Below are 15,574 nucleotides of genomic sequence, written 5' to 3'. Positions count from 1 at the left end.
TTTCAACAATTCTCAGTATTTTTCCACTTTCTTCCTCCCAGTCATATCCAATTTTCCTCTCATCCCTCACCACCAGTCCACATCCCCAAACTCTTCTCAACATAAACATGCATCAAGTTCATGATTCACTTAGAATCTATTGCTCTCCAGCAGAAAGAAAGTAAGGCAAATTCTAAAGATAAAAATACGAACTCAAGGTGAGAGAGAAGAATGAAACATGTGAAAAGGATATGCAGAAAGAGGCAGACAGAGCAAAAAATATACAGAAAAGAACCAGAATACACAGATGGAGGTCATACGGAAGAAAAGTTACGAAGCGAAGGACGGACTTTCAGAAAGATTGGGGAAATTTGAAGATGGACAGAAAGAAATGAGAGAAAATAATATTCTAAGCCACCAGAGAGGAGGAGGGTGAATGAATAAATAACACTGGAAATGAGATATAAAATGTGTGAGAGTTTCATAAAGAGCGAATACAAATGTTATTATATTTCTGTACAACTATCCATTCTCAGCCAGAGTTTTTTTAAAAAACTATATATCGTAGGAAGAATTTGTCTTCATACCTGCCTAATGATGTTCAATATAAACACTAATTTATTTTTACAAGTTTAGGCAGAGAGCACAGATCATTACCTGATGGGAGTACATATCAGGAACTCAGACAATTCCTGAATTCCCAATATACACTCCTGGCAGGCAAGACTATGTTCCAAGAGTACTAACTCATAAAATTACCCCTTGCTTGTGTGCTGCTATTTTTGATAATCTTTCAGTTGATTGCTCTGTGAGTTAGAGTCTGTATGCAATTAAATTTTGAAAATACAAGTTGCTAACTTGGCTCATATTATGCAGCACAGAGCCATTTCTACATTTAAAATTTACATATAGAGCAAAAATTGAAATATATTTTTGTATGGTGTGCCCATTTTGATACTCATGTTTTTCTCTATTCTCCCATATCAACTGCAATTTGTTTTTCATCTATGAATTGTGGATCATCTCTTCAACGTTGGAAATTATGGTGCTTCACAATAGTTTGTAAGTATTATTTTGCATCATATTAAGAAACATTATAGTTAATGAAGGTAGATGATTGGGAAAAATTCAAAACACTGTCCTTTATCATTCTGAGCAATTTTTACAGTCTACTAAAACTAATTTCTGTAGTATGCCAATTCTCTCAGCCTAGCATTCAACCGCAGTTTACATCATCACATTGTCTTTATCCTTCAAATGAGATGTTAAACTTTCCCCAGTGCATCTTTTTTGTAGCTTGGTGACCTTCAGACGTGGAGTAAATATCATTAGAAACCCTTGGAATAATCTCCATATTTTGCTGCTCTGGCTATATGTTCCAATGTTATGTTAGCCTTTTCGTTTTGTTATTTGTATCACCATTTTGAACAACTGTACAACAAAACTGATAAGTCTAATTTTATTCCTAGATCCTTTTAGTATCTTTTGATTATCATTCTTCATTTGTATGCCTAACATCTCAGATTTTGCCACTGTCTAATATTTTACAATTGATGGTATTAAATTTCAAGCTAAAACAAAAACAGAATTACCTGGAAAAACTCAGCAGGTCTGGCAGCGCTGGCAGCTGAGTTTTTCCAGGTAATTCTGTTTTTGTTTTGGATTTCCAGCATCCGCAGTTTTTTGTTTTTGAATTTCACGCTATTTGTTTGGCCAATTGTGAAAAAAAAATAAACTTTTCAGCCAATCAGTGATTCAGTAATTCAACAATAACATATGAAACCACAAGACAAAAGGATTTGTAGCTTGCAGGTTATTAAAGGGCTCTCTACCCCTTCGCATTATCCAGCAAGCCAAGTTTGGAAATTCAGGATCGTCTCTTTGCGTAGAGGAGGAGTAGTAGGAAAATTTGGAGGCCAATGGTTAAACTGTTCCAGGTCCGATAAATTTTGGATTTAATGCCATAGTGACTTACCAGCTCACAGTTGAAATCCAAAAATCTAGGGACCAGTGAGATGTGATATAAATCTACTTATAATAATTTAAAGCAAAGTTTCTAGAGCTCTTCTTTCAGTGTGGTAGAAAAGCAGCAAAGGGGTGAGGCTCTTAACAAATGGCTTTACCTGTCTGTTAGAACTGGCAACTTCTTTAATCCCAGCAGAATTGTCAGCTATGGGAGCAATTCTCAATTTGCCAGAGCAAACTGCCATGGGTTTAGAAACGGAATTCCTTTCCTTTTGTTCCTGTCTGTCTTCGACCTTAATTTTTGAAAAACAATTACAATTTGAGAGGTTTATTATTCAGATAATGTGCTTAGAAACTGAGTATCACCCATGCATAGATATGAGTGAGTGCCAAAGCAGATTTTTCTGTTTTAGTTCAAGTGCCAAGCAAATGTCTTCCAGAAGTTAGTTACAGTACTCTCTTATTTCTTTGAGTTAAAAGATCTATATATTTTCACCTTGATCAAAGCCTTGCCCAGGTGCTGCCCCTGGGAATAATGATAAAGGAAGTCAATTGGGCTATTAAGCCAAAAATCTAACCTAAAAAAAGTTTAATTATGGAATTTCTAGGAAATGTTTTGCATAAGGATCTTATCCCAGATGATAGTGAACATTTTTATCAAATGGCAGATTCCGATACTTTTTGAATAAAAAAAACTTGCTTTGTTCAGGACAACTAGCCAGTAGTGGTATAACAGAACCCTGTTTCAGAGCTCTAGGTTATGTGAAAGCCACCAACTTTGTTCTTTGAGGCTATTGCATTGTTTTGTGCCATCCCTCCCCACCCCGATCAAATAAAATGCAGATATCAGATGAGCTTCTGTTATCTGATGTACTGAACGGAGAGTGATTATTGGTAGGAACATTTCTGCTTTCCCACCTTATCTGGAACCCCCTCCCCCGACTACGTCCACTCCAGACTCCAGTCGGTTATGAGCTGCCTGGTGATCTCAGCTCCAAGGTGGTCAGTGTTTGATTCTGAATGCAGTTATTTGATATGTTCATATGGTGCCTTGTTATGTTGAACTAGTTTTTGGAGTGCAATGACTTGTTATGAAGGCAGCTATTCTGTGCCAGTAATGTCACAGTGAGATTTTTTTTTTTGTCATTGATTGAAAGTGCAGTGTTAGCCAAGACCTCTGGGAAAATTTGCTACTTTCTGCTGAAACGGGCAGATGGAAGCTTGGTTTAATATCTCATACTGAGTACTGCAGTGAAGTTTTACCCTAGATTATGCAGTCAAATTCTGATGTAAAGCTTGAATCTGCTGATCCAATATTGGGAGCGTGACCAAGTAAGGCAAGTTTGTGCTTACAAATAATAAAACTTCAGCCTTGGGACTTCAGGTTTAAAGCTGTTTCTTGTAGACTGGCAGCCCTTCAGTGGCCTACTTTGTCATTAAACAGGGACACATGATGCAAGGCTTAGTGGTCAGATAGCTGGAGATAGGACTGTTGTGGAAATGTCCTACTAATTGCCCAGCTTTTGACTTGTGAAGAATATGGTAACGAAACCTTACCATTCATGTAATCGTATTCCTCAAATAGACCAAAATCTTCATGATATTTTGAGAGTTTGAAGCATTCAAAGGTATCTTTAATAAAAAGGATCAGTTTGTCTGAACCTACTCTAGCATTGCACCAATCCTCCAGTCTCCACAAAAACATAGGAATGGAAGTAGGCCATTTAACTTGAGTCTGTTCCACCATTCATCCGATCATGGTTGATCCATGACCTTTCTCCATATGCCTGCATTTACACTATATCCCTTCAAAGCTTTTGGTTAACAAAAATCCCATTTTAAAATTAACTATTGATTTAACATCAACTGCCATTTGTGGAAGAGTGTTCCAAACTACTTCAGCCCTTTGCATGCAGAAGCGTTTCCTAATTTTATTCCTGAAAGGCATGTTTTTAATTTTTAAACAATGTCCCTTAGCCCCAGACTTACCAGCAGAAATAGTTTCTCTTCATATATCCACCAGTTGCCCTATTATCTTGTAAACTTCAGTTTTGTAAATTTTGTAAAACTCCAGGAACTGCAATACACAAGATTCACACTTTCCCTCCCTCTAAACAATTTTTTTCATTCATTCATGGGATGTGACCATTGCTGGCTAGGCCAGCATTTATTGCCCAACATTAATTGCCCTTAGGAAAGTGGTGGTGTGTTGCCTTCTTGAATCACTGCAGTCCATCTTTTGTAGAAACATCCACAGTGCCATTTGGAAAGGAGTTCCAGGATTTTGACCCAGCGACAGTGAAGGAACGGCAATATAGTTCCAAATCAAGATGGTGTGTAACTTGGAGGGGAACTTGCAGGGTTTGCGTTCCCATTCATCTGCTGCCCTTCTCCTTCTGGGTGGTAGAGGTCACGGGTTTGGAAGGTGCTGTCGAAGGAGCCTTGGTGAATTGCTGCAGTGCATGTCGTGGATGCTATTGTACGTCGGTGATGGAGGGAGTGAATGTTTATAGATGGGTACCAGTCAAGCAGGCTGCTTTGTCCTGGTTGGTGTCAAGCATCATGAGCGTTGTTGGAGCTGCACTCATCCAGGCAAGTGAGAGTATTCCATCATGCTCCTGTGCCTTGCCTGGACAGGCTTTGGGGAGTCAGAAGATCAATTACTGTCTACAGAATTCCCAACCTCTGACCTGCTTTTGCAGCCATTGTTTTTATTTGTCTGGTCCAGTTCAGTTTCTAGGCAATGGTAACCCCCCAGGCTGTTGATAGTGGGGGATTCAGCGATGGTAGTGCCATTGAATGTCATGGGGTGATGGATAGATTCTCTCTTGTTGAAGATGGTCATTGCCTGGCACTTGTGTGGTGCGGACGTTACTTGCCACTTGTAAGCCCAAGCCTGGATGTTGTCCGAGTCTTGCTGCATTTGAACATGGACTGCTTCGGTATCTGAGGAGAGGCGAATGGTGCTGAACATTGTGCAGTCATCAGCAAACATCCCCACTTCTGACGTGGCGATGGAAGGAAGGTCATTGATGAAACAACTGAAGATGGCTGGACCGAGGACACTACCCTGAGGAACTCCTGCAGCAATGTCTCAGGACTGAGATGATTGACCTCCAACAACCACAGCCATCTTCCCTTGTGTTAGGTGTGAATCTAACCAACTGAGATTTTTCCCCCATGATTCCCATTTACTTCAGTTTTGCTAGGGCTCCTTGATGCCACACTTGGTCAAATGCTGCTTTGATGTCAAGGTCATTCACTCTCCCCTCACCTCTGGAGTTCAACTATTTTGTCCATGTTTGGACCAAGGTTGTAATGAGCTTAGGAGCTGAGTAGCCTTTACAGCACCCAAACTGAGCATCAGTGAACAGATTATTGCTTAGTAAATGCCTCTAGATATCTCTGTCAGTGACGCTTTCCATCATTTTGCTGATGACTGAGAGAAGACTGATGGGACAATAATCAGCTGGGTTGAATTCGCAGGGGGGCGCATGGCATAGTGGTATTGTCAATGGGCTAGTATTCCAGAGACCCAGGGTAATGCTCTGGGGACCCAGGTTTGAATCCCACCATGGCAGATGTTGAAATTTGAATTCAATAAGAAGTCTGGAATTAAAAGTCTGATGACCATGAAGACATTGTCAATTATCATAAAAATCCATTTGGTTCACTAAGGTCCTTTGGGGGAGGAAACCTGGTATGGCCTACATGTGACTCCAGACTCACAGCAATGTGGTTGACTCTTAAATGTCCTTTGAACAAGGGCAATTGGGGGGGGGCAATAAATGCTGGCCTAGCCAGTAACACCTACATCCCGTGAACGAATAAAAAAAAAAATTGGCCTGCTTTTTGTGAATAAGACATACCTGGACAATTTTCCACCTTGCCAGGCTGATGTCAGTGTTGTAGCTGTGCTGGAACAGCTTGGCAAGGGCCGTGGCAAGTCCTCGAACACAAGTCTTCAGTACAATTGCGGAATGTTGTCAGGGCCCATAGCCTTTGCAGTATCCAGTGTCTTTACTGTTTCTTGATATTGCATGGAGTGAATCAAAGTGGCTGAAGACTGGCATCTGTAATGCTGGGGACCTCCAGAGGAGGCCAAGATGGATCATCCACCAGCACTTCTGGCTGAAGATGCTTCAGCCTTCTCTTTTGCACAAATGTGCTGTGCTTCCCCCTCCTGTTAGTTGTTTCGTTGTCCACTACCATTCATGACTGGACGTGGCAGAGCTTAGATATGATCCATTGCTTGTGGGATCACTTAGCTCTGTATGTTGCGTGCTGCTTCTGCCTTTTGACATGCAAATAGTCCTGCATTGTAGCTTCACTGACGACATCTCATTTTTAGCTATGCTTGGTGCTGCTCCAGGCATGTCCTCCTACACTCTTCTTTGAACCAGTGTTGATGGTAATGATAGAGTGGGGGATATGCTGAGCCATGAGGTTATAGATTGTGGTTGAGTACAATTCTGCTACTGCTGATATCCCACAGCACTTCATGGATGCCCAGTTTGAGTTGCTAGACCTGTTCAAAATCCATCCCATTTAGCACAGTGGTAGTGCCACACAACACGTTGGAGGATACCTTCACTGTGAAGACGGGACTTCGTTTTCTTGAGGACTGTGCTGTGGTCACTCTTACCTGTACTGTCATGGCACAGATGCATCTGCGATTAGTAGATTGGTGAGGACAGGGTCAAGTAGGTTCTTCCCTCTTGTTGGTTTCCTCATCACCTGCCAAAGTCACAGTCTAACAGCTGTGTCCTCTAGGACTTGGCCAGCTCAGACAGTAGTGGTATCAATGAGCCAACCTTGGTGATGGACATTAAAGTTCCCCACCCAGAGTACATTCTGTGCCCTTGCCACACTCAGTGCTTCCTCCAAGTGGCATTCAACATGGAGGAGTACTGAGTTCAGCTGAGGGGAAGGGCGATAGTTGGTAACCAGCAGGCGATTTCCTTGCCCATGTTTGACTTGATGCCATGAGACTTCATGGGGTCCAAAGTCGATGTTGAGGACTGCCAGGCAACTCTCCCAACTGTATACCACTGTGCCCCCATGTCTGTGGGTCTGTCCTGTCTGTGGGATGGTGATGGTGGCGTCTGAGAGGTATAATTCCGTGAGTGTGACTATGTCAAGCTGTTGCTTTTCTTCCCTGTGGTACAGCTCTCCAAATTTTAGCACAAGCCCCCAGATGTTAATAAGGAGGATTTCGCAGGTTGACAGGGCTGGGTGTTCAATTGTCATTTCTGGTGCCTAGCTCATTCCTTTTAAACTTTGTAACAGTTTGATACAACTGAGTAGCTTGCTAGGCCATTTCAGAACGTATTTAAGAGCGGACCAGACCAGACAGGGACAGCAGATTTTCTTCCCCAAAGGACATTATAAACCTGATGGGTTTTTACAATGATTAACAATGGTTTTGTGGACACTTTTCAATTCCAGATTTATTAATTGATCCCATCAATTGCTGTGGTGGCATCTGAGCATCAGAGCATTAGCCTGAGCCTCTGAATGACAAATCCAGTGACATTACCACTATGCTACTGCCTTAAGTGTTGGTACTTTACAAAGCTGAATAAAAATGTGAATTTTTCAAAAACTTGTTGGAAATGTTTTTTTAAAAACACTTGAGCCTGAAAATATGTTTCAGTATTTTCTTCTTGAAGATGCTTTACAGTGAAAAGTTGATGAGATTTGTATATTTCTCCAATCTGAGAATACATTCTTTTCATTCCTTATTCTGCATTAAACTAAAGGGATAATTCTCTGATCTGGCATTAGTGGATGTCATGCTTCTCGCAAGGTGCAAAGGCTGGAGATAGGACTGAAGAGTTCTTGTTCCGATTACCTGACCATGTTCTGGTACTTCCTGAAAGCACAACACTCCCCTGCAAGTGTGAGATTGCAGAATTACTCTTTATATATTTTAAATTTCTGCCAATGCCAGTCTATAACTAGCCACAAGGTGGTCTATGAGTAGCCTGGTCAACTTGTCTCTCTTCTACCCACCATTGCCTCCCCACTGCTCCCATCTCCTATCCCCACACCAAGTATGGAGCCACCTTCCTGCTGACTCTGGCAGATGGACTGATGGAAACTAGGCTCTAGCCACATAAATCCTTCAAGTATGCAAGAGAAAACCCTCAAAGAATTCAATAAGAGAACATCGCTTTTAGAACTGATGGCTTTTATTTATGTGCGTGTATAATATGTGCATACCAAAAAAAGTCTATAGATAAATAAATCTCTACATTAGACAGAAAAATGCCAGTCTTAGGAATGCCTTTGCCACACACATCAGAGCTTCTGCGCCTCTGTACAAATTACTGTCCAAAACTAGGCATGTATTGTCTGAATTGAATGTTTAGATTACGAGGAGACAATCAGAAAAGCTGCTCAATTATAATGAGGTGGTAATAATACTGTCTCATGAAAATAAATTGACTTCTAGTGAAAGTTTCTTCTCCCAGGTGTCTAATGAGCCCATTGCAATTACTTTGGTTTTCTTTCTTTCACTAAAATCATTTTTAACATAAATATTAAGCTTCAGTTGTGACATTCCCACTGAGTGGGATTTTGGTGAGAGCATAACTAGGCCCCTGTTCAGCACAGCCGATGGGTCGCAGCAAACATCATCAATCATCAGCCCTGACAGGCACTTACACCTTGGCTTCATTTGAGGCACGCTTGGTTTGTTGTTTTGTAATTAGCCTGGCCAAATGGGCAGGAAATGTCGTACATACACTCCTCGTGCAGCTGGCAAATTCAGGGAATTTTCCAGAATGAAACAGACGGTGTACTACAAACACAGGGGCTCCAGGGAAAAAATACGCTGATCAGGTAGTATTAGGTTGACACATTTCTTAGGATCATCAAGGACAGATCCATGATCCATTTTAAAAATATCATGTCATTTCAGCATAGCATTTAAACTGTGTGTCTATTTTAAGGTAAAATTTAAAAAATGTGATTCTAGTCATTTGCAGGTCTGAGAATACTTGTCTCCTCAAGTTTAGTAGAATTAGAACTGTGTTAAACGTGGGTTTTGATGGCAGATTTGCCTTGGAGTTGTATTTTATTTCACAGCAAATACAATTCCTATTCAGTAAATGCCAATACTGTCTTTGTCCAGGTGCTATAATGCAAATGAGTAGGGTATGAATATTGTGATTTATAAACTGCAAATGCTGGAAATAATCAACAGGTATGTTAACTTCTGAAAAGAGAAAAGACAATGTTTTGATGAAGGAGAATGTATGTTAGGCTTCGCAAATATTTTCCTCTTTGATTATTGTTGGAATTGACATTTTTTTTCCTTCTCTGCTGATGAGTAACTCCTCACTGGGGCACAGTTTCATAGGCTCCCTATGATGCCTTGCTCAAATCTAGGATTGTTCATGTTGGAACCTTGACGCAGAGTGCCAAAAAGTTATTCAAGTAAGAGGGACGTTACCACTGAGCCCAACCCTGCTCTCCCACAACATCCATTCCCAGTTAGAGTAATTGGATAATGACCAGCTGCCAGACATCTTACTGACTTTCCTGATCCATAGTTGAGCTGATGGAAGATTGGGGCACAGGTGTCAGGCACTAAACTCAGGTTAGGGATCAAACTTTGGGACATTTCAGTCTGTATGATCCAGCTACTTCCTGTATGAATTTATTGAACTATCTGGAAGCTGGTAAGCAACATTGAACTTTTACTTCAGAACTAAAGAACATGCATTTGTATAGCACCATTCATGATCTCAGGAAATGCAGAAGTACTTTACAGCCATTGAGGAACTTTTGAAATGTAGTCACTGTTGTAATGTAGGAAACACAGCAGACAATTTGCACACAGCAAGATCCCACAAACAGCAATGTGATAATGACTAGATAACCTGTTTTAGTAGCATTAGTTAAAATATATATATATCGCCTCTGCTGCCTCAGACAAATGTTGGGCATCTCCTGGTAAGACAGAGTCCTGAAAGTACACCAGTATTCAGGGATCCCCAGCATGTTTGCCTTCTTGAGTCAGTGGCAATCCGTTGGCTAGATCATGTGAGCCGAATGGGTTACGGCTGCATCCCCAAGGACATGCTGTATGGCAAGCCTGCTGTCAGCACCAGACCAATTGGTCTCCCATGTCTGTGATATAAGGATGTCTGCAAGCGAGACTTCAAGTTGACCAAAATCGGAGTTGATGCATGGTAAGTCCTGGCTGCTGACCGGAGTGCCTGGAGACAAGCATCAGGAAGATGGTGGAAAAAAAACACAGAGGATGAAAGAAATGAGCAGATGGTAAAAAAGAGAGCCTCCCAGAAGGATAAACATCAGCCGATCTCTGACCAATGCCATTCATCTGTGCCAACTACAGAAGAGACTGCCATTCTTGAATCGGCCTCTGCAGCCACAACAGACAATGTTCAATACAGATGTGGGTGCAGTCCATTGTCTCCTGAGACAGACAGATGCCAATCTAAATATGTTAGGACATCAGGCAAACTTACCTGCTCTTCTTTTATTAGTTTTATTCAATCTTTTACATCCAGCTGAGAGGGAAGTTTAACTTTGCATCTGAAAGATGGTAACTCCAACAGTGCAGCATTCCCTCATTACTGCACTGACATGACAGCCTGGATTATGTGCTCTGTCTTGGATTGGAGCTGAAATCACAACCTCTGACTTGAGGCAAGAGTGCTACCACTAAGTCGAAGCTGGCATCTAATTTTTAAAAAAACACTTCAAATCTATTCCAGACGTCAAGAATAGGAGCACAATAACAATTTAAATTAGTGCCTTGATATTGTTTGAAGATAAATGTAGATGCATTTTTTCACAACATACCGTTCATGAAAGCTTAAAAAAAACTTTTGGGATTGCAGCTTAAAGCATTTAACACCAATTACCTTTCTGTTTGATTTGTTGTCATCATTGCCACCACAATAAATGGAAGCAAACTAAACATGATGAATATACTGCAAGTGTAAAACAGTTGAGAAAAATGCACATTATGGGTTCTGTGTTTTCAGCTTTCTATCAATAAAGCAGAGAATGAAAAACATTTCAACATAGTTGAGTGGCCTCATTCTGCCAGCATTTGTTTTGGGTGTAATTTGTCCTGGATCTTCAAGTGGCATGAGTGTAGAATGTAAGGAAAATGTCCTTAACCCTTTCCCCTTCTCCCGGCCCATGATGAATGTCTTTGTTCTGTTGAACAGCAACAAAATTACAGTTCTACATCTTCAGAATTGTCCTAAAGTTTGCAAATTGGAGAAGAAATTGGAGCTTACAGTAACTTTTTTTACATTAAGTTTTGTTAAAGCATCTTGACTTTCCAATTTCAGCTTCTTAGAGATTTGCTCATATCCCCATCAAATTTAGTTCAACCACAGTGAATAATGCACCAAGCATGCGGCAGTAAAATCTTAGTCCATTTTTTCAAAGTGCTTTGAAGGCATTTAGTAATACCTACGAAAATCACCATGGCTGCATAGTCTTACAGGTTGCAGTGTTAACATAGACAAAACACATTCTGGGTATACTAACAATTCTGCAATTGCAATGTTATGTCTGAAGAATATATCCCACACTTTGTCACATATTTGTGGACCGCTGACTCTGTAACTGATGTATATCTGGTTCTGGTACCTGCATTGTTAATGTAAAGATTGATTGATAGGTTTATGTATCCCTTAGAAATAAAGAAAATTGGATTTCAACAGTACTGAGTGAAGTGAAGCCCATTGACACTGTGCCTGCCTATTTAGATGTTCATCTTTTTGCTGGTCCAGAAAAGGTTTTTCATTTGCTTTTACCATGAAGCATAACAAAACTATCTGGTAAAGGTCTGTAACTGTTCAATTCAGTACCATGCGTTAAGGTCATTCCCACCAGATAGTTGGGTCCGTATGTAATAATCAAAGTAAATCATTTTATCTAAGGGAAGGGAGAAGCTTAAAATAACTGAGGTAAACATTTTGATTCAGAATCCTTGTTTTTAAATTAAAACATTTAAGTTGCTCGTTTTTGATGTATAATTTTATTTTTTTGGCAGACTGCTTTACACTGGGCAGCGAAACATGGCAAAGAGAAAATGGCACTCATGCTAATAAATGCGGGTGTAGATATCAACCTCAGAGCAGTGAGTTACATTTTGTTTTTAATTGTTGTACTTTTACTGCTGAGCAGGAGCTTTTGGGTCTAAAATTCTCAACCAAAAATGGGAGGGGTCTTTTCTGCATACTTGACAATCTGCTAATGAAAAGTAAACTTTCCCTTCTTGACCCGTCTACAGCCCCATCGTTCTCCTCCAAAGCCTCTCTACTGTTGTCCAGCTGGGTGGGATTGCTCTCACATGGTTCCATTCATACCTATCTAATTGTAGCCAGAATATCACTTGCAATGGCATCTATTCCTGCTCCCGCACTGTTACCTCTGGTGTCCTCCAGGGATCGATCCTTGGCCCCCTTGTATTTCTCATTCCCATGCTGCCCCTCGGCGACATTATCCAAGAGTACAACGTACGCTGATGACACCCACTTCTACCTCACTGCCATCTGTTTTGATTCTTCCACTGTTGCTAATTTATCAGACTGCCTATCTGACATCCGGTACAGAATGAGAAAAAATTTCCTCCAATTGAATATTGGGAAGACTGTAGCCAAAGCTTTTGGTCCCCGTTCTAAACTCTGTTCCCTAGCTAGTGACTCTATCACTCTCTCTGGCAAGTCTAAGATTCAGCCATTTTGTTCGGAACCTTGACCCTGAAGTGAGCTTCTAACTTCATATTCGTGGAATCACTAAGACCACCTATTTTCAACTCCGTGATGTCACAAGCCTTTGCCCCTGTCCAAACTGCTGCTGAAATCCTCATTCATGCCTATGTTACCTCTAGACTTGACTATTCCAACGCACTCTTGGCTGGTCTCTGTAAACTTGAGGGCATCCAACAATCAGCCGACGTCTTGACTTGCACCAAGTCCTGTTCACCTATTATCCCAGTGCTCACTTGCCTACATTGGCTTGCAGATTTTAAGTGTAAAACCTTTGCCCCTGTTTTCAAATCCCTCCATAACCTTACTCTTCCCTATCTCTGTAATCTCCTCCAACATTGCAACCCTCCAAGATATCTGTGCTCCTCTAATTCTGGCCTTTTGAGCATCCTATATTTTAGTCACTCCATCATTGGTGGCTGTGCTTTCAGTTACCTAGGGCCTAAGACCTGGAATTCTCTCCCTTCGGTTCTCCACCTCTTTACCTCACTTTCCTCTTGAAGGTACATCTTAAAAACTGTCTCTTTGATCAGGCTCTAGCGGTCTCCTAGCTTAATATCGTCTTATTATGGTTTGGTGTTTTATTTTGTTTTCTAATGCTCCTATGAAACCTTTTGGGACGATTTATTGCGTTAAAGGCACCATATAAATATGTTGTTGTCGAAACCACGGGAACAATGGTCTTTGAACTTGTGATTTCTGAGAATGTGATTCTTTACTGAGTTGTTAATCATAGAGAAAAATAGGCATGCCTCTTGTTTCCTCTGAAAAAACAATATCACGCCATGTCCACAACTGTATGTTACATTGGTGTTTTAAATATCAACTATGACTGTTTCCTAACATTGGTTTCAATAAAACAAAATGACAAATTAATTTAATTTCCACACTTGTGATATGTAAGTTGATTCTTTTAAAGGAATATATGATAACTATACTATTGTTTGATTTTATTGAAATTTGCTGTAAATGCATTGTTTAATGCAAAAAATGATTTTTATTTAAATTTTCAACTACTTTTCTCTCCATACCACTCCTTTACTCAATGCAGTACAACTCATAAACTTGCTTGACCACTTCTTGCTCTCTCTGTCACTTGAATTACCATTTTTCTTCATTCTACATTCTTTACAAACCATAAGAGAATGGCCTAGTTTGCTCAGTACTGGGGAAACAACCTGAAACAGGAGAAACAGCCACGTTGGTGTTCTGTTATTGCTTTGTACCAAGCCCCAGGATCTGTGCATTTAGTTTTTCCTCATTTTAAGCTTCATTTCCCCTTCTGCCAAAAGTTTGAGCCAAAGTCTGCTGCATCTCTGCTGGGTAAGTTATATAGTGTCAGAATTCTGTTGATTGTATGTGCTTGTCTGGATTATTGTGTTTCTTTGTCAGGCTTCCCAATAAACTCAGCTATCAACCAAGTTTGGCACCAGATATTAAACCTTCAGAAATTAGTATTGTAGACAATAATATCCATGGTATTCATTGTATTGTTCCCAGATTATCTTTGGTGCCTTTATAGCATTACTCCCACCGGAGTTGCAAATTTTGGGGGACTGTTGTAATCCTCAAAAATGAAACAATATCACATGCATGCTATTATTGGCTTTTAAAGGCTTGATTTGCTCTATTTGGTTACAGCTGAATCACACCTTTTCATGGGGATTCAGTCCACTTCAGGCCATGTATCTGTAATTTGACAGATTACTTTATGTAGGTTTACACAGTATATATGGCACAGAAACTGGCTATTCCATCCAACCAGTTCATGCTGTCATTTATGCTTCACCTGAGACTCCTCCATCTTTCCTCATCTAAGTCTATCAATCTAACCCCATATTCCCTTTTCCCTCATGTGCTTTTCTAGTTTCTCCTTAAGTACATCTATATTATTCGCTTCAATCACTCACTGTGGTAGCAAGTTCCATATTCTTGCCACTCTTTGGGTAAAAAAAGTTTCAGAATTTCAGAAGAAACTTCTTTACCCAAAGATTTCCTTTGGCCCAAAATTACATTGTGACACAATCTTCCAGCTCAGTCTTGTTCACGTAGGTGTATCATCAACTTCCTAAACAGGGGTTCAGAACAACAAAGCTCAAGCTCCTTATAATGAGTAACTGCATGTATGTACTGTAATCCCATTACGGAGCCACTTTTTCAGCACATTCCCAATACAAACAGTAGCAATGTCTGACTGTAGTCAGCTCCTGCATACCAGATGAATAGCAGCAAAAGCTGAAAGATGCTAAATTTGCCTGAAATTAGCAGAGCTTTTAAAACAGTTATTTGAAGGGAATAACACATTTTAATGAGGTGCACAAAACTTACTGAATTGCCTAAAACAGCTGGCATGCTGTTAGCAGTATCTTTACAATTGACTTCTGTGGTGATGGAAAATGGATGAGAAATTACCTGATAGAGCTGGCTGCACGTCATGAGCAAGGGTGGAAAATGTGGTTTATATAAATCACTGAATTTAAAGTTTTTTAATATGAACTATCAGCTTTATAGTGTAGATAATATAAAACTATATTTATATTTGCATTGTATGCATACCTAAAATTACTTGCACTGTATAATTCAAATCACGAACCTACTTGAATCCTATTTCAACAAAACAATACTATTTAAAGTATATATCACTAAAATGACAGCATTATTTACGTTATCTATAATTACACACTTCTGTATTTGATTAAAATGATTTGCACATGTTCTGCAACACAAACATGTTTAATTGGAAATGTCACATCAGTTGTGGAAAACACAGTCAAGCATGTGAATCAAGAATCAAATACTTGCAGAAGTAAGCAAATGTGTATAGAAGACATGCAAAATAGGTAGACACAGCAAAGGAAACAGAT

At 40.1% G+C, this 15,574-nt stretch overlaps 1 protein-coding gene across 7 annotated transcripts in view; it reads left to right on the top strand.

The window, feature by feature from the left end:
• LOC121286943 (ankyrin repeat domain-containing protein SOWAHA-like) overlaps positions 1-15,574 on the top strand; it is a 141,864-nt gene that overhangs the window by 103,844 nt on the left and 22,446 nt on the right. For 4 of the 7 annotated variants that reach the window (XR_005945119.1, XM_041204263.1, XM_041204262.1 and 1 more), the window contains 2 exons: positions 8,640-8,644; positions 11,993-12,079. Coding sequence is in view for 6 of the 7 variants with exons in the window: in XM_041204263.1 (XP_041060197.1) it covers positions 8,640-8,644; positions 11,993-12,079 (92 nt within the window). In the remaining variant the exon portion in view is untranslated. Of the gene's footprint in view, positions 1-8,639; positions 8,645-11,992; positions 12,080-15,485; positions 15,489-15,574 lie in introns of all 7 variants that reach the window. The other 3 variants (XM_041204264.1, XM_041204261.1, XM_041204260.1) reach the window with 2 other exon arrangements.

Source organism: Carcharodon carcharias, chromosome 14, assembly GCF_017639515.1.
Source record: "Carcharodon carcharias isolate sCarCar2 chromosome 14, sCarCar2.pri, whole genome shotgun sequence".
NCBI lineage: Eukaryota > Metazoa > Chordata > Chondrichthyes > Lamniformes > Lamnidae > Carcharodon > Carcharodon carcharias.
Note: the sequence above shows the minus strand (reverse complement) of the source record. Positions and strands in the feature narration are given on the sequence as shown.